The sequence below is a fragment of the Pristis pectinata genome, chromosome 1 (genome assembly GCF_009764475.1).
Source record: "Pristis pectinata isolate sPriPec2 chromosome 1, sPriPec2.1.pri, whole genome shotgun sequence".
NCBI lineage: Eukaryota > Metazoa > Chordata > Chondrichthyes > Rhinopristiformes > Pristidae > Pristis > Pristis pectinata.
In genome coordinates, this window is record NC_067405.1 from 33,302,813 (window position 1) to 33,323,408 (window position 20,596).

The 20,596-nt window shown below is 39.0% G+C and overlaps 1 protein-coding gene across 1 annotated transcript in view; it reads right to left on the bottom strand.

The window, feature by feature from the left end:
• Positions 1–20,596, bottom strand: part of tgfbr2l (transforming growth factor beta receptor-like) — a 60,716-nt gene that overhangs the window by 16,916 nt on the left and 23,204 nt on the right. The window contains 5 exon segments of the mRNA XM_052028197.1: positions 3,404–3,545; positions 10,703–10,785; positions 10,788–11,513; positions 15,616–15,818; positions 17,829–17,982. Of these exon segments, the coding sequence (XP_051884157.1) occupies positions 3,404–3,545; positions 10,703–10,785; positions 10,788–11,513; positions 15,616–15,818; positions 17,829–17,982 (1,308 nt within the window).

The following is a 20,596-nucleotide window of genomic DNA, read 5'->3' on the forward strand; positions in this document are numbered from 1 at the left end:
TGGGTAGAAATTGGTAGAAATTTCCACTTGGAGGAAACCTGTGTGAGCACAGGGAGGACGTGCAAACGTCACACAGACAGCACAGCAGGTCAGGACCAAACCTGGGTCGCTGGAACTGTGAGGCAGCAGCTCAACTTGCTGGTGTCTGAACCAAAGGCAGAAACAGATTTCTAGAATAGTTAAGCAAATTGTTAAAACAATTTCATTATATAGAGTCATAGAGTACTACAGCACAGAAACAGGCCCTTCGGCCCATCTAGTCCATGCCAGCCTGGTTTTCTGCCTAGTCCCATCTACCTGCACCTGAACCATAGCCCTCCATACCCCTCTCATTCATACACCTATCCAAACTTCTCTTAAATGTTACAATTGAACCCGCATCTACCACTTCCGCTGCAGCTCAATCCACACTCGCACCACCCTCTGAGTGAAGTAGTTTCCCCTCAGATTCCCCTTAAATATTTCACCTTTCACCCTAAACCTATGACCTCTCCTTCTAGTCTCACCCAACCTGAGGAGAAAAAGCCTGCATGCATTCACCCTATCTATACCCCTCGTAATTTTGTATAGCTCTATAAGATCTTCCCTCATTCTCCTGCACTCCAGTCCTAAGTCCTAACCTATTCAACCTTTTTCCTATAACTCAGATCCTCGAGTCCCGGCAACATCTGTGGAAATTTTCTCTGCACTCTTTCAAGCTTATCGATACCTTTCCTGTAGGTAGGTGACCAGAACTGCACACAATACTCTAAATTTGGCCTCACCAACGTCTTATACAACTTCACCATAACATCCCAACTTCTGTACTCAATGCCCTGATTTATGAAGGCCGAAGTGCCAAAAGCTCTCTTTATGACCCTATCTACCTGCGATACCACTTTCAAGGAATTATGGATCTGTATTCCCAGGTCCCTTAATATGATCATTGTAATCATATTTTTAAATAGAATTTTCACATACATAACTGCTCTCCCCACCCCCACACAATCTCCAGCTGCTGGCCAGAATGATGCCCACCCCCTCCATTCATCCTGTGCTCCTCCTCCAATCCTAGCAACTACATCACCAGAGAACTGTACACAAGCAGGATCCTTCGTCAATAAATTTCACAAACGACTTTAGCCACATACACATACAGCCAGATGTCAGCAGGCTATGTCTGCCCACATTGGTGGGACCTTGCGTGTGTTGCCAGCCCATGAGGGTGGATTCATCCTGCAGGGACAGGAGCGGCAGAGTATCATGATGTTGCCTCCATTATTCAGTCACAGTGCTTACTGTGTAAAAAATAAACAATAAACAGTTACAGTGTCTGGTACGGCAATTCCAATGTGCAGGAACGTAAGAAGCTACAGAGAGCAGTGGACTCAGCCCAATACATCACGGGCACTTCGCTTCCCACCATCAGAACTATCTACATGAGGCACTAACTCAAGAAGGCAACATCTATCATCAAAGATCCCCACCATTTGGGCCATGCCATCTTCTTGCAGCTACCATCAGGCAGGAGGTACAGAAGCCTGAAGTCCCACACCACCAGGTTCAAGAACAGCTACTTCCCTTCAACCATTTGGTTTTTGAACCAACTGCCTCAACCCTAAACATTACCTCAGTATAGCAACACTATGACCGCCTTTGCACTACAATGGGCTTTGTTTTTTTTTTGTTCTAATTGTGTTCCTCCTTGTATAAACTTGTATAATTTATGTTTAATTTATGTTTTCCTTGTGAATGTTGTGTATCTGATGCTATATGCCTGTGATGTTGCTGCAAGTAAATTTTTCACTGCACTTGTGCATACATGTACTTGTGCATATGACAATAAGCTTGACTTTGACTTTATTTGTACAACTTGGGAGGTATAGCTGTTACTGAGTTGTTCTAACATGATATCACCACAAGGTGTCACTGATGAGCTAAATACAACATATTTACATTTAGATGCAAATAAGTTGACAATACAATGGGCCCCAGCTGGAATCAATAAACCAGAAGAGGCAAAATTGCATGTAATAAGATCGGTATGTTCAAAAATAATATTCCATTTTTATAATACTTACATTTGAAATAATAATATCATTTAGCATGTAAAATGCAAACTTACTAAAGTCAATTCAATATGAATATATTGTCAAACACTTGCCTGCAAAGGACTGGATGTTTGCATAATATGAACTGTATATTTAATGGAAACAAAATACATTTTTTTTTGGAGTTCAGCTTTCCTATGGATTATATTCTTTAACTCTGTTCCGTATGTTATAATTACCATTGTGAAGTTTATCCACAATGGATAACAGCAAAGGACCAGAGACCCAGCTTTCAGCTGCAGTATTTTCGCATGTGCAGCATTTTGGGCTGGCTGGTTGACAGGCTACAGCAAAGATAATGGTGGGGCAGCAAGTTTGGGAGGATAAACGCTGCCATCCTGAGATGTGGAATAGAAGCCCCACCCCACCCCGAACAATGTCTTAACAATCCTTGTAAGCTATCAGAGGGCAGATTGCTGGACCACTGTGACACTGTGAGAGCCCCTTTGAACACTGGCATCACTGTCAAGGTAGCAGCATGAGCTGCATGGCAGCAGGCTGACCTTCCTTGTTGGTTAAGGATTCAACATGGTCACAATAATGAGTCATGAAGCTCAAGTGAACCAATGCCAGCATGAGTCCTGATTGATTGCAATTATTGATAGGTGAGTGTTCAGGTGTGGGACACTGAAAAGTTACAATGGTTGGCAGTGCTGCTGATGCAACCATCATGGGTTAATCCTATAAAGGGATCTCAATGTTCATTTTCAGGGGCTATCTAATGTAGCTTCCTTTAATTCTCCCTTCCTTGTTTGCATTCACTGTTAAGTAGTACTGATAGGACTTGTTTGTTCTGCATTTCTCCATTAGGTCAGGAATGGTACTGCTTTAGCAGTGTTTGCAATAGCATGGCACAGTTTTATTGATGGAGACCCAAGAGACTGTACATGCTGGAATCTGGAGCAACACACAAAACACTGGAGGAACTCAGCAGCTCAGACAACATCAATGGAGGGAAATGGACGGCTGACATTTCAGGCCGAGACCCTTCATCTGAACTAGATTTATTGATGTCCTGAATCATCAAAAAATTAGTCAGGGTAACATGCAAATTCAAGTATGATACAGAAGAGAAACCAAAGGGATGAGGAGCATGAGAAGATACTGGCATTGCCATTTGATTCCCAAAAGGTATGAGAGATAGTAGCACTTAAATTACAGTTGTGCAAGGATAATATAGAAGGAAAAACAAGTCCTCATAATAGGACATTGTGCCTATTTTGCACTTCCATTTCTCTACTTATTTCTCATACAATAGCATTTTCTTTGTATTATTCAAATATGCATATTTGATAAACTGACTTTAATCTTACCTCCAATGACCTCACACCGAGATGCCATCTCCCATAATACTAAGGCCATTGAGTATATATCCATCTGTTTAAACGACTCAAGATCTTCCAGGTTAACACGAGATTCCAGAACTTCAGGTGCCATGTATCTGGCAGTGCCAACCTGTTCAACAAGATAATAAATTTTGTTTCCAGGCAGTCTATGACCATTGAATGTAATAACAATGAGTAACCATAAAGAATGGAACATTAAAATAAAAATCAGATATAAAATCTTCATTTTAAACTTCTGAAATCGTAGATGGATCATTATTTTCTCACTCTTTGCATTTCTTTGCAACACAAGTTTTTTTTTCTGCAGGGAATCTTGAAAACAACAGTCATAAGGCATAGAAGCAAACCCTTTGGCCCACTATGCCAACCATAAAGCACCTATCTATACTAATCCCATTTGGCAACACATAGGCTATAGCCTTCTTTGTGTTGATAATCCAAGTGCTTATCCAGGTATTTCTTAAATATACTCTTAAAGATACTCTTAGCTTCCACCATCCATCCAGCCAGTGCATTCCAGATTCCAAACAATCACTGGGTGTAAAAAGCTCCCCTGAAAAAGCTTCCTCAGATCCCCTCTCGCCCAATTATCCTTTACCCTAAACCAATCCCCTCTAGCTTTTGACAACTCTGCAGTGGGGAATAATTCCCTACTATCTACCTTTAACTATACCCCTTATAATTTTGTATCCCTCTATCAGGTCTCCCCTCAGCCTCCTCTGCTCCAAGGAAAACAAACTCAGCCTATCCAGTCTCTCCTCATAACTGAAATGCTCCATCCCAGGCAACATCCTGCAATTTCAAATCTGATTACGTAATGCCTTCAATAAGATTAAACCATGTTAAACAATTTTATGACTCTTCAGTTGAAGAATTGTTTAATCTCATAATAAAATTAACTAAGAAAATGTTATGGTAGGAAGTAATTATGATAGTTTATGCATGTAATGCAGTTCATCACACCAATTTGTGTCTCAGAGTAACAATATATATGATATTTTCTGTTGTATTGAAATGCAAGTAATGGAAGAGCTCTGTACTTTGATAATTACTTGAGCATGAATAAATGTAAGTATTATTTCAAAGAAATGCTCTGAACTTTACTGAACTTTATTTTAAAATTTCATTTAAAAATTTAGTAATGGCTGTTTTGAAAACTAGGATAAAATGACAGTGCATCAAGCTTGTTGTTATGTTATTATTGTCCAGTTATTATTCTGCTGTTATTCTTCAGAAGCAATACTATTTAATTTGAGGTGGCATGGATGCATTTAAAGGGATGAAGAACTGAGCAGCAGGGTATGTTAATAATTGATATGTTGTCTGTTAACATTGTATCATTCTTTACAAAGGAAGAGATAACCAAGTAGTTTCAGGACAGTTACTTTTACTTTGGTGGTGGGCCAATTATTGGAATCCGTTCTTAAGGACAGTATAAAGTTTCATTTTAAAAAAAGTATAGATTAAGAGGAACAGTTAGTGTGGGAGGGTTATATCCGACTAACGATTAAATTCTTTGAGAAGGTAACAAGGTAGGTTGATGAGACCAGTGCATTTCATATAAGCCTTTTGACAAGGTCATAAGTTTGTAGATGACACTATGATTCATGATATAGTGGATAGTGAAGAAGGTTATCTAAGATTACAATGGGATCTTGATTGACTGGGCCAGTGGGCTGAGGAATGGCAGATGGAGTTTATTTCAGATAAATGCGAGGTGTTGCACTTTGGTAAGACGAGCATAGTAAGACAGGACTTGCACAGTAAATGGGTTAGGCTCTGGAGGGTGTGATAGGGGTGCAGGTACATAGCTCCTTGAAAGTGGCGACACAGGTAGACAAGGTTGTGAAGAAGGTGTTCGGCACGCTTGCTTCATCAGTCAGAATATCGAGTACAGGAGTTGGGATGTCATGTTACAGCTGTACAAGACTTTGGTAAGGGCACATTTGGAGTACCCTGTACAGTTCTGGTCACCCTGCGATAGGAAGGATGTTATTAAACTGGAGAGGGTGCAAAAAAAGATTTATAAGGATGTTACCGAGACTGGAGGGCTAGGGCTATAAGGAAAGGCTGGAGATGCTAGGACTTTTTTCCCTGCAACCTAGGAGGCTGAGGGTGACCTTATGGAAGTTTAGAAAATCATGAGGGGCATAGATAAGGTGAATAGCCAAAGTCTTCTCCCCAGGGTAGGGGAGTCCAAAACCAGAGGACATTGATTTAAATTGAGAGGGGAAAGATTTAAAAGGGATCCGAGAGACAACTTTTCATATATATATATATATATATATATACACATATACACACACACATACAGAGAGTGGTGGGCATATGGATTGAGCTGCCATAGGAAGTGGGTAGAGATGAGTACAATTATGATGGTTAAAAGGTATTTGGTACATGAATAGCAAAGGTTTAGAGGGATATGAACCAAATGCAGGCAAATGGGACTAGCTCAGTTAGGCAACTTGGTCAGCACAGATGGGCCTGTTCCTGTGCTGTATCATTCTATAACTCTATGACTCTAAAGTCCCGCAATGCAGGCTGGTTAAATCCTAAGGAACCCAAAAGCACATGACAAAAAGGATTCAAAATTGGCTCAATAGCAGGAAGTAAAGCATAATAGTGGACAGGTGATATTGTGACTGGATGTTGTTACCTTTGAGACCCCACAGGGTTCAGAACACAACCTAAATACCTTTGGGGCATGAAAAAGGTTACAGATGAAACAAACATTGGTAGTGTGCTTGGGAATGAGGAGGAAAACTGTAGACTATGGGAAGCTGGGCAGAAAAATGGAAAGTGCAATTTAATCCACGGAAATGTGAGGCTTTTGGAGAGATGGAACAAGGCAAGGGAATATGTCTTAAATGGTAGGATACTGAGTGGAGGAACAAAGGAATATTGGAGTGTACAACCTCAATGTTAACAGGACAGGTAAACAAGTTCATTAAAAGGTCGTAAGGTGTGTTTGCCTTTTTAGATAAGACATAAAATGTAAGAGCAGGAAGATTACATGAGAATTGTGTCCAACACTAGTTAGGCCACTCTTTGAGTTCTGCTTACCATTCTGGTCACCACATTACAAGAAAGTTGTGATTGCACTGTGCACAGAAGAAATTCATTTGGATGTTGCCAGGATAGGAAAATTGTAACTATGTGGAAAGATTGGATAGGCTGGGGTGATTTTTCTTGGAACAGAGGAAGCTGAGGGGAGGCCTAACAGAGGTGTATAAAACTGAGGAGCCAAGATAGAGTGAATAGAAAGGACATGTATTCTTTAGCAGATGGGTCAAAAACCATAGGGCATAAGTTTAGAGTAATCGGTAACAGGTTTAGAAGAGAGGCAAGGGAAACTCACTACCTGGAAGCCAAGATCACATGTAAATGGTATTTGGACATGTTCCTAAAGGGTCAGGATTTGTGGGGCTGCAGACCAAGTGTTAGAAGCTGCAGTGAAATTGGATTCAAATGATACTGACATGATAGACCAAATGGGTTCCTCTGTGTCATAAACTTTCAATGATTGATTGGGGTAGAAGGACAGGAAGAGTATTTTGTGGAATATAAACACCAGCTTGCAGCCATTGCATTAGACTGTCTTTTTCTGTGATATAAATATAATATAATGCATAGTACTCATTGTAAAAGCAAAACCAGTTGCTAACAAACTATTGCAAGTTAGAGATGTTAGAGATCTTGTTGAATCCCATTAGCATCTTATATTATGAATTACAGTGTGCATGAATACATTTAGTGTGAACCCAACTATTGCTCTAGGTGAAGGCCTGCTCCTACCTTCTCAGCTAGTTAGGGGACATATAATAAATTTAAACATTAATTCCTGGGATAGTGAAGTCAGTCTGTGACAGAAGGGTACCATGGGGGAAAGGGTTAAGATAATAGACAGTGGTTGTGAATTCATATCTCAACATGACAACTGGCGTATATCTGAACTGAAAAGGAGAGGAAACATTCCAAAGCACTTAATTAAAAAAAGGCAAGTTCAAGAAGTTAAACAGGGAACTATCCCAGAAAAAGTGAAACAGAAAACTGGCAGATGAAATTCTGGAAAAACAAGAGAAATTTTTTTCAGGCATTAGATTGTTGGGATACAAACCAGACATCTATATAACAAATACATTGAGTTGTTACAAAAATAGTAGTGTTCAGACAACTAGGGAATTGAAAAATAAAGATAAAAAAAGCCTATGATATATTTAGAGCTAAAACAATAATGATCCAGCAGATAATGAACAATATCTTGGGGAATCAAGATCAGGATTAACCTCGAAAAGATAGAATGAGAGGAGTACTTGGTCACCAGTATCATTTAACTAAATGAAAAGGAACTGGCTTTCATTCCTGAAATTTGAAGTGTTCATTTATGCATTGACATACTTTCATAGACTATTCTCTCCCTATTCCCAACTGCCCCTGGCCTTACAACATCCCCAAACCAGCCGTTTCTCAGATTCCAACCTTGCACACTCGTTGCTTCACCATGCCTTCAGCTATCTAGGTATCCTACTCCGGAGTTCCTTTTCTAAGCTTCTCTGCTTCTTCATTTTCCAGTCTCTCTTTAAGACTTTCCTTAAAATATATCTTTACAATCAAGTCATTCGTCACCCCTCCTAATATTTCATTCTTTGGCTTGGTCCACTTTCAAAAATTATTCCTCTCTAAAGGGCCTTTAGGCATTTTTCTACATTAAAGGATTTAAATCACTTCAAGTTGTCATTGTAAACAAGGAATAGAGCTGATTAGACAGAATAAAGAAAATCTCAGGAAGAATATAGGAATGGCAGAGATCCAAAGTGAGTGCCTTTGCTTGGCTTTCAAATACAATTTTGAGGAAGGTTCACTTCAGATCTCTGATTAATGTAACAGAGTCATGGTCACAGAATTGTACAACATAGAAACAGGCCCTTCAGCCCACTGTGTCTATGCTGACGATCTTGCCTACCTATTACTAATCCTATTTGCCTGCAATAATTCCATATCCTTCTGTGCCTCCCTCATTTAAATACTAGCCACTTCTTAAATGTTATTACTGCTCCTGCCTCCACCACCTCTTCTGGCACCTCATTCCAGATACCAACTACTCTTGGTGTGAAATATTTGGCCCTCAGTTCCCCATTGAACCTTCTCCCTCTCACCTTAAACCTATGCCCTCTAGTTTCAGATACCCATACCATGGGATGGTAATCTATTTACAACTGTGGATCCGTGAGTAAGCATTCTTGTTTCTAACAACTATCCAGTATAAGTGTCATATCTTGTGTGCATGTAAAATAAGTTAGAACAGATATTGTGCGTGGGAAAATTGTGGCTGCTTATTTCATGGAAACACATGGGAACTGCAACATGGAGAAAGGACATTCAGCCCAACTAGTCCATGTTGGGCAATTTACTATTGTTGGAAGCATACAATTCCATTCATTTACCTACCCTCTTCTCTAATCCATTCATTCATTTCTTTTTCCCTTTATCTTAATCTAATCGTGAATACAGAAATATACAAAAAATACACTTTGCAGTTGATTAATTGTTCCATCACAGTCGGAACTAATATTGCAACAGCTGTCTCCTTTTCCAGGTTCCTTTAAAGATGTGTACATTATTTAGCTAGCTTTTTTTCCACTTAGATATGGACACAATAGATATAATTCAGCTGATTACATTTATGAGATTGGCACATTTGACTGTTTTTGTGAACTAAGATATTTCCATTACTTCCATATGTTTACCCCTTTAAGCTTCAGGAAGCTTTGGGGAATTTCCATTCCCACAGCCTTGGCCCATTATTTTATTGTTTTCAGCTTACACACTGGGATATTGGAGAAAAAAGCTTTAATATTGGAGCAGTAATTCTCTTCATTTGTTAGCAAAAGGGTTTTCAATTAATTTATCCTTATTCTACTAATATAGATATTGAAGCATTTTTAAGGGAAATATCTTTAATTTATGGGATAGAAAGTATCCTATCTGGATTCATCACAGCTTGGTATAGCAACTGCTCTGCCCAAGACCACAAGAAATTGTAGAGAGTTGTGAACACAGCCCAGTTGTGAACACAACCAGCCTCTCCTCCATTGACTCTGTCTACACTTCCCACTATCAACATAATCAAAGACCCCTCCCAGCCCGGTCATTCACTCTTCTCCCCCCTTCCACCAGGCAGAGGATACAAAAGCTTGAGAACACGTATTACCAGGTTCAAGGACAGCTTCTATCCCACTGTTATAAGACTCTTGAATAGACCTCTTGTACGATAAAGATGAACTCTTGATCTCTCAATCTACCTTGTCATGGCCCTTGCACCTTATTTGTCTACCTGCACTGCACTTTCTCTGTCCTGTAACACTATATTCTGCATTCTGTTATTGTTTTTCCTTTTGTAGTACGTCGATGTACATATGTATAGAATGATCTGTCTGGATGGCATGCAAACAAAAGCATTTCACTGTATCTCAGTACACGTGACAAAAATAAACCAATTACCAATTATTTCCTGTGACAGTAAGTCAGATTTAATTTATTGTGAGTGAACAAAATGAAAACATTGAAGGAAACCAATATCAATGTGCTAATCGTGGGCCAAAATCAACCAAGGTCCCTATTTCTGGTATCAATTCTTGAATGGTATATGTATGAGGAAAATACATTAAGACAGAATCAAGGTGTATCGTGGTGCCTTTGATAATGGAATAAAATTTTATCTCTTTTCTAGGCTTATATATAAAATGGCCTTTTGGTTGATGTAACATCGTAGGCAAGCAAAAATAATTATTTCAGGGAGAGAAGGAACGGTGATAGTCAGTAAGAATTATGACTGCAACGCAATAATGGTACCAAAGTATACCTCATTAACTGAAGCACTGAATTTTTTATTTTGCCTACAGAGCTTTTGGCATATAGCTTGACATGGGGAACGTCCGTACCAGATAAATCCACAATATCACATTTTCCAGAGATTAGGCACTGCCCTATTATTACATGCAAGTGTAAACTTCAATGTGCCTACAATGTAAAACAAGCAAAAATATAAAAAGGGGATACAAATTCAGTCTTATGCTTGATTTTGTGCATCTGCTGCATTGTGCATAAATAGCTTTTGGAATTGAATACATAGCAATAAAATAATTTTCAACATGCCTTTTCTGCTGTTTTATTTAATAGTTGTCACCTTGTCATATTAGAACTGACGTGGTATACGATTATCACTTACAGTGCATTATTTTGATTCCAGTGTCATATGAGACTCACCTGGCCACTATTAGCAAAGTCATCAGCTGTTAGAGATGGGTCAAGCCTCAGTGCCAGCCCAAAGTCACACAATATGCATTCCTTTTGTTGCTAACTAGTACATTTGTGCTCTTTATGTCTCTGTGAGATATAGGAATCTTTGGGGTTCCACAAGTGGTATAATCACTATGGAGATGAGCAATCCCATTTACCAGGGATCCTGTCATCACATACATCTCTGTCCAGGTCAGAATGTGATTAGTGAGGAAGTCTGTAGATTCCCATGCTGTGATAGGCGTAATAAGCCAGTATTGCTTTTCTATTCCCCTTCCTCTCTCCTCAGCTGTAAGGAACTGAAGCACACTCTCATGTTTGAGATCAACATCCGAAAAAATCTTTTTTTCACTCCTCCATGACATGTATTCTTCACAAGGAAAGATTTTCACTGCAACGGTCTCATATTGCCCTGAAGTGCTATGTTTGAGCTTTGCTCTCCATACTTCTGCAAATCTACCTTTCCCAACTATGCCATCCAGTTCAATGGGCAACAGTTCGGTATTATGATTGATATTGTTGGCACATGTTGCACTGATGTCAGAATGACCATCATCAGTCTCCACAGAGCATTTACCCTCGTACTCGCCAGACTTTCTGTCAACGGTCCTAGTCAGGTTTCGGTGTTCTACCTCTGGCCACTCTTTGGTCACTTTTCTTTGTTGTCGAGTGCGAAACAGATAAAATGCCATTGTTATCATGAAAGCGATAAGGATAGGTGGAAGAAGGCTCAATACAGCTACAGGAATGACTTCATTGTTTTGTGGTATGGGATAGTCTGGAACAAGAAGAAAAACTGTTATCATTGAAATGAAGCACAATAACCTAGAAATTGGAGTGCCCTATTTTATGTACAAATCATGATTAAGATTTGTTTAGTACATGTTTTATCATATGTGATCCCTATGAATTAAATGGTTGGAATGAAATTTTGCCTCTGGTTCAATAGAGCACCATCACTTTTAGTACTTCCCAGAAGGAACAAAAGTAATAAGAACAAAAGCAAACATTTAACATAATCTTTGTTTATCTCAACATCACCTAACCCATGTAACATCTGAGCTTAGCTGTTTACAGAATTCATATTGTTAGCTTATTCACTGATAGTCTTTACTTTCCTTTCTTCATCCTGTGATTTGCCAGGATGGTGTTACTATGAGGTGAAATATCATTTTGTTTTTTGACCAGCGACCTTTTTTGGCCCTGGAGGGAACTTTGAGCTTCAGTGTTTTGGATGATGGTTGGGGTTGTGATTGGAGAGAAAAAAGTAAGAAGCCTGGTAAATTCTGTGCTCTGCTAAATGACTTGTTCTTAAAGGCATGTGATGCATAACTTTCTAGATAAGGCTTCACAAAATGGAAACTCCATAAGAAAATGATGATGATGAACATTGACTACTTGGAGATCTGCTTGGAGCTGCAGCCAAAGAATAAAAGGAGCTTGGAGCTCATTTCCTGAAAGTGTGGTGAAGGCAGAAACCTTCACTGCATTTAAAAAGCTCCTGGATCAGCGTGTGCTATAATCTATAAGACTATAGACAAGAGCTGGAAACTAATCCTTCCAGCTCTTTCTGCCCAGCACAGACATGGTGGGCCAAGTGGCCTTGATCTGTACTGTAAGTCTCTATGTCTTCTGGTGGACATCCTGCCCACTGGGAAATTGGGCTGGGCACTTCTGATTGCAAAAAGCCCATTTGTGAAGCATCATTCATGCACAAATTGACATCATCAGGGTGCATTGTGATCAATTATCCAGTCTGACAGAAACTGGATTTAAAAATTCACCGTAAAAGGAGAAAACTTTGCAGCAAGCCATCAAGCCCATATGAATTACTGTGTTGTGCGAGACAAATGTTTTGCTCTCTGCAGAGGTTTTACTGCACAGTTCATTGCAAATGTCATTGCTGGGTCTCACAGTACCTTGTCAATATAATCAGAGATTGCAATATTTTTACAAGTCTGTACCTTGCAGTGACTTGTATTTATACAAGTAACTGAAAGGCTCTGCACCAATGGCTGTGGTGGGAATGCAGGTTGGAGGAGTGGGATGTGGCAACAGACACTCAAGTCACACAGACCTCCTCTCACCATCCCCATGGAGAGTACTTTAAGCCATCTTGCTTCCCAGTGCTCAGTGAAGAAATGACGCAGCAGTTGCAAGCTCCGTGTATAACTGCTGTCAAGAAATGCACAGGCGGTGTTTTATCAAAGGAAGAGGGAAGCAAATTCTCCTTGAAATTTTTTTTAGAGTTAACTATCACCAATTTAGAAGGTGTCCCAATTGGGCCTTAGGGCTAAATACCAACTTGTTACTACAAAAATGAGTGAAATCTAATTTCTAAGAACCTTTTTACACTAGTAATGGGATTTCAATATACTTTGAGAAAGAACAAAATTCCAGAAATAACCTTGTACAATAATCCTAAAGTATAAAATCATAGGTAAACGATGCACAGCATTCATGAATTCTGTACCTGACATAAGACCATGGAGTGTTGCACATAATTTTATTGAGATCATCAAGGGACTGTCAAACATTGACATTTTGAATGCCTAATTTTCAATACTGGAATATCTTCAGTTATTTAAATTAAAAAAAAATTTTTAATTTTATTTGCAGCGTGGTAACAGGCCCTTCCGGCCCAACGAGTCCGCGCCGCCCATTTTAAACCCAAATTAACCTACCCGTACGTCTTTGCAATGTGGGAGGAAACCAGAGCACCCGGAGGAAACCCACGCAGACACGGGAGAATGTACAAACTCCTTACAGACAGCGATGGGAATCGAACCCCGGTCGCTGGTGCTGTGATAGCGTCACGCTATCCTGCTAAGTATGTACATTGGGATTTGTTTCTGTGCAAGAAATCATATTGTTATGCCATATCACAGGGGTACCATCACAGTTTACTGTTTGCAAAAATCATAAGAGCCTATTAGAGAAAAACATCACTTTTGTTTATTTTTTATTTCTACCTAGTGAAAAAAAGAGAAAATATTCTAAAAACACTTCTCAATTCTGACAGCAAGAATGTTTCAGTAACTGAATAGAATTTTATGTGGATCTCTGAAGAGACAGAAGCAAATTTGTTGGTTTATTGACAATGACATTTCACACCTGTTTTGGAATAAAAGGATTTGTGCCCTGTAGGTCAGCACTATTTTGGTGCATAAAGACCTCCTATATTTTAAGTTAGTATCATTATCACCAATTAGATCTCATCACAATGTGTCTGATTTAGTTCTAAACCCTTTAATAGTATTGTTTGCAACTGGGAAGTGTTACAGAGCTCCCAGACCTGAAAATGATAAATCTCTTTCCACAGATGCTGCCTGACTTGCTGAGATTTTCCAGCATTTTCTGTTTTTATTTCCTGTACTTACAGTTCTTGATTTTCATTTGCAGAGGTCTGATTTCCTTTTTTATTATTGGAAATACGCTAAGAGAAATTACATTTTTATTGGAAACTCAGTAGTGTGGAGATGGTGACTAAAAATATATTGTGCAACACTCCATGTCATCATATGTTGGTGCTCCAGTTTATTATTCCATCAATCATTCTTAAGGAGTTTGTTCCATTTTGTTTTATTTCTCAGCTAAATGTTTAGAATGGACTCTCCAATTAACAGTGGATTATGCAGCTATTCCTTCTTAGACACAAGTTGCATTTACATTTACAATGCTTGACTGCATGTTACTTCAAGAGTACTGACGCTTCAAAATTTGAAGTTCTACAAGAGTCCATGACCACTTAAAAAACAAAGGTATCTATTGGCTATTACACAGTCTAAAGAAATGGGCTGTATTTAATTTTTGCATCCACATGTGGTAAGTAAAATGATTCATTAACCATGCTAACTGTTTAAACAAATGCTGGAGAATATATAAACAATATCCTAGGATACAAGTTTAGAAAAATAGTTAAAAAAAGCTGTATGATGAATGAAAAATATTGTGCGTGGACAAAATTTGACATTAATGGCATGCAGTTAGAGGAGGGGAGTGAAATGAGAGAAGTCTTTGTTCTCTTTCCTTTGTGAATTCTAAACTCATACGAAGGATTTCCTTATATGGTGTATCAATATTTTCATATGCAAGTTTGGGGCAATGGCTTGAGAGGAAGAAAATGTCAACATTTAACTTACAGTAAAACTCTGAGTTTGTCTTTTCATAAACTCTTGGCCCTGAGTAGACTTTAGGAAGTTCTGTTGCTAATGTCTGATCTTGCCCTTTTCCACTCAGTCAACAGCCCTGTGCAGACTGGCTCCTGGTTAACAATTACTTATTTTTTAAATTCTCATCTTGTATGTAAACATGAATGAGAATTTTATTCTCTGTATTCCCTCTAGTTTTACAACCCTCCAAAGATTTCCGTGCTCACCCAACTCTGGCCTCTTGAACATCCCTGAATTTAGTCACTTCACCTTGGTTGGCTGTGCTTTTTAGCTGCCATGATCCTCCCTCATTTGTTTCTTCTGCACACTTATTCCTCCTTTAATACATTCCTTATCTTATTAGCCCTAACATTTGTTTATAAAGCTCAGTCAATTTTGTTTAATAATGCTCATGCAAGGAGCCTTGAAATACTTTAATTTTGTTGGTTCCAGTTGTTTTAAATGTATATTACACAACAGGAAATTATCCTGCATTTACACACAGCTTACATTTTACATACCTTCATTTAAATCTTGGTAAAATGACTATATAGGATTTACAAAATTAACAAATAACGTAATGTTTCCCTCAGTTGCTCATTTGTCAGTTATCTTGCAGGAATTTATTAGTTTTCTAGTTGCAAAAGTTGGTGTGGGATAAGAGAAAGATAAATGCATTGTATGAAAAATAGTAGTCAGAAAAGATTCTTTCAAAGAAAGAAAACTCACCATTTAGTTCAGCTTCAAAAATAAGTTTATCATTACATTCCTGTTCATTGGTACAGCCGCAGACATACACCATCCCTTTCCCAACAGGCTGTTCAGTCATGATGCAAACTGTTGTATTGTAAGTTGTGATTATTATGTCCTCCACTGGTAGGTGTGGATAGTGACACATAGTTTGAACACTTGTGGATTCATTGTTCTTCCTCCTATGAGAAAAGGCAGAAGTTTATATCATGTAAATAAGAATTGGAAAGTTCACAGCAATGATTCAGCTTCTCTCATATGCAAACCTAAAGAAAAGAATATCCTTGTCCTCAGATTTCATCCCACCAGCCTACGTATCCAACACATCATTCTCCGCCACTTCTGCCATCTCCAACAGGACCCCACTACCACCCCTCCCCACCCCTTTCTGCCTTTTTCAGGGACTGCTCACTCCACGACTCCCTAGTTCATTCCTTCTCCCCCCCCCCCACCCACCCATCCCGTGCCACCCTGGGAACTTTCCACTGCCCCCCGCCATAGGTGCAACACCTGCCCCTACACCACCTCCATCCAGGGACCCGAACAGTCCTTTCAGATGAGACAGAGATTCACCTGCACCTCCCTTAACATCATCTACTGCATTCGGTGCTCCAAGTGTGGCCTCCTCTACATTGGTGAGACCAAATCGCAGACTAGGTGACCATTTCTCAGAACACCCGCGCTCTGTCCGTAACTGCGATCTGCATCTCCCCGTTGCCAGTCACTTTAACTCCCCCTCCCACACTATCACAGATATGTCTGTCCTCGGCGTCCTCCACTGCCAGGAGAATTCCAAGTGCAAACTGGAGGAACAGCACCTCATTTTCTGTCTTAGAACCTTGCAGCCTAACAGCATGAACATTGAATTCTCCCACTTTAAGTAATCCCCACACCCCTTCCCCACAACCCCTACCCCCACACCACGCTTCTTCTCTTCACTTTGCTAGCTTATCTCTCTTTTCTCTACCCCTTTTTTTTCCTTTCTCTCCTTACCTTTGACCCATCCCCTGATGGATCTGCTCTCCCCTCCTCCCCCACACCTGCCTATCACTATCTCTTACCTGCACCTACCTATCACCACCCTGTGCCCACCCCGTCTCCCATCTTTTGTCCACCTATCACTGCTCTGCTTTTCCCTCCTGCATATTGGGCTTCCCCTTTTCCTATCTTCAGTCCCGAAGAAGGGTCCTGACCCGAAACACTGACCGCCTGCTTTTCTCCACGGATGCTGCCTGGCCTGCTGAGTTCCTCCAGCATCATAGCATTTTTCATTACACTTACAGAAAATAACCAAAACATTTATGTATAAAAAAAAATGAAAATATGGAAAATCCCCTACACCTTGGCTTTGCCCTTCACTTCAACTCAGTTACTTGTACAACCATTCACAATTTGTAAAGCTTTCCTGAGAATATTCACCCATTATCTCACAGCAATACAGGTTTAAACCCAGGAGTGAAATGCTGCTGATCTTTCTCCTCACTGGTCTCTACCCTTTCTGATGTCACCACAGAGTGCAACTGGATCTCTGTGTTCTGCATGACCACTACTCTGCAAATGTTGCCAATACTACTGAGAAAATTGAATTCAGAAAATACCTTTAGCTGCTGTTATTCAATACAAATTCATATAATTGTTAATTCTTAAGAGCTTTTCTTTCCATATTAAGAATTTGCATGTGTTCTGAAACAACTAACTGAGCAGGAGACCATTATCTCATTTGAAACACTTTGATACAATGGAACATTTTAGTCAGCAGCAAGTAATTACTGTTAACGTTTTTTGTTTCATCTTCAGATAACAGGAGGTTCAGAAACCAAATTTAACATGTGATTAATGAATACTAGTGGGGACAATGGGCCTCTTTAAAACATCCTACTGTAGTCTTCAGTTTCTAATGTAAATAATATTCTGGAGAAAGCAGCTACTTTAATATTTCAGAAAATGGTAACCACTTGAATAGCAGGGCTTCATCATAAGCCAATCACAACAACAATAAAAAAAGTAATGTTGACTTAGATAAAAGCCTTTGGGCTGCTAAAGAACAAAACCCTTGGGGGTGTGTCTTGCAACAGCAGTAAAAATTTATGGTTAAGTTTGCATTTATGGAAAATGACAGTTCACCATAATTTCAGATTAGTCAGACAAAAGGCACACTGTTCACCAAACCTAAGACTACAATTAACACTTACCATATGGCCACACATATTTCCTCTGAGCTCACACAGTAGGAGTTCAGTGTACAATTGCTGTAACACACTTTGTCCTCGCATATTGGGTTAGTATAGTCACACCACTTGCACAGGTTCGTCTCCAAGAAACTTGCAATGACGAGTGAATTCAAAACTGCAAAACAAAAGAATTACAAACTTCCAAAAACAGGATATTCACATGCAGTCTCTGAGCATCTACCACTGAATTGAGACTCCCAAATATTTTGTGTTGTGCACCCACTTCCAGATTAATAACTGCATGCCTAACTCTATTGATATCCATTGGTGAGGAACAGCTGTTGCGTCAGCAGCAACGACAGCCTTGAGCTAGCATCGCTGGTCCAAGCAAGGGCAACAATCAAGCTGACCCTGCCAAGCAGGGTATGACCCCTGCTCCGGGGGTAAACATGGCACAGTTTGGGAGCTTCTGCTTTATTTACCAAGATGTTTTACAGGGCTTGCATCATTTTGCAGAAAAACCTCAATGATATTTATTTGCATTTAAACGTTCACAATTGCAGTCCATAAATATGAACAAGAGTCTGAAATACAAAAACTGACAAGCATAGAGGTAACAATGATAGTTACACCTGCCCCTAACCTCAGAAGCAGAGGTGCAGGAGGGAGAAGTGGAGAGGGAAGGAAATGTAGGAAAAGACTGAATAGAAGGTGATTAAGTAGAATGTAAATTATAAAAAAGCAGACAGCAAACATATTGGAAAAACATAAATTTCTAAAGTTAACTGGGAATGTTTTAGAGTCTTCAGTTATTCGAAATCATCTACTCAAATCAATTCAAACTTTATAGTACTTATCCAGCAGTTTATAATGCAGAGCTTTTCACTTTGAATTCTATGGATTCACCCGACATTAAGAAAATGAACTTCCAATCCAATCAAACTACAGGCACTTTGAGGAGAAAGAGAAGATATAAACTACATCATCATCAAAAACCATTTGAGCTATTAAACACACCAGAAACCCCAGCAATTCCTCAGTAGAAATCCATCGTTTAAAGAATAAAAACTTGCTTACATTCCATATGTGCTAATCTGTTATGGCTATTAAAACACTTGGGCATAAAACTTGCCTTGTGCCAAGAATACAAAATGGGCTTATAGCAAATAACCATCCCATTATGTAAAGTGCCCACATTTTCTTTTACATTTAAGTCAATGGAAAAGATCATTGGGCTCTTTACAAAACAAACTGGCTATTTGCAATGACTTCAAAGTAAAAGAAAATTAGCATAACGTAAAGCAGATAGCTGATTTGCTGTGAGCTGATTTCACACTATTGGAGAACACCAACTCAACCTCCTTTGACCGCATTTGCCTTTATGACTCTACTTGAGCTTTGCTTGGTTCAGTCCAGTTCCTGTGAGGGAATCAGACACAGTTTTGCATCAGCGGTTTCTAAGAAGAACTTGAAGCAGTATAAGAGAGTAAGATTGACTAAATTAGATTATAATCTTTTGTCAGAAGGAACATTAACTTCTTGGAGTAAAATGTCCCAATCCCTCCCCCACCCCTACCGCTACATTCTGACTGCCACATCTTTCATATTAACTCTAATTAAATCCAGATGATGCATTGCAAATTAAGCCTTCAATGATTTAATAAAGCTGCACAAACATAAAAAGAATGATTGTGCATTTATGAAAAAGTTCCAGATGTTACTGAGGCAAATCCAAAACATCAAAATATAAACTTCAAAAACTTTGGATGAGACAGTGCTAGAGTGAAATAAAACTGATTAAAAACAGTTCATCTTCCCAAGTAAAATTGAACTCATGCCTTTCTTTCATAAGCCAAATCTAATCGTGGATTATGTTTCGAAATAATAACATGAAATAGGATTGTTGCCAAAGTTTATATAAACATACTCGTTGCTTAAACCAAAACTCTAAGACTTGTCGGCCCAATACTTATATATATTAAGTGACAAATAAGTTAATTTATTTGAGTCAAAAGTGTCTGCATTTACTTTCAACTGTATTGCTATTAGAAACAAATTTCCTAATTACTGCATTGTTAAATATATAAATTTACTAAAATACTTATTAATCTATAGCAAAATGATAAGTGATATTGCCATAACTTTTTTTCACAGGTTAAATATTTTTGTAAAGTAATATTCAAACAATTCTTCATTAATATCACCGGAGTGATATTTGTTAGCTTTGAAATAGTCATGGGATTATAATGTACAATTAACTGCACCCAATCAGTGTAATGCAGACAATGTGCATGCTCATTATAAAGATTACAGAGTCCAAACTATTCTCTTCATTGGTTGAATGTTTCATTAGGTGAGTAGAGGGCAGGGGCAGGGGGAGAAAGTGAGTGCGTGGTTTGCAGCAGTTAAAACTGGCCAATACAGTGATGTGCATGATTCACAAAATATTCATAAACAGGTACTGCATTTAATTTGGAAAGCTTGTGGAATGTAACTTTATTGTTAAGGGTAGTGAATACAAAAGTAAGGAAATCAGATTCAGCCATGCAGAGCATTGAACTACAATAAAGAGTGTTGGTCTTCTTATATATGAAACAACATTTATGTGTTGGAAACAGTTCAGAGAAGGTTCACTAAACCAATACCTGGACAGAGTGGGTTGTGCTCTGAGGAAAGATTGGACAGGCTAGGATTATATCAGCTGAAGTTTAGAAGGGGGGGCGCGGAGGGGCTTGATTGAAATGTATAAGATCCTGAGGAATATTACAGGTTGCATATGGAAAAGAGTT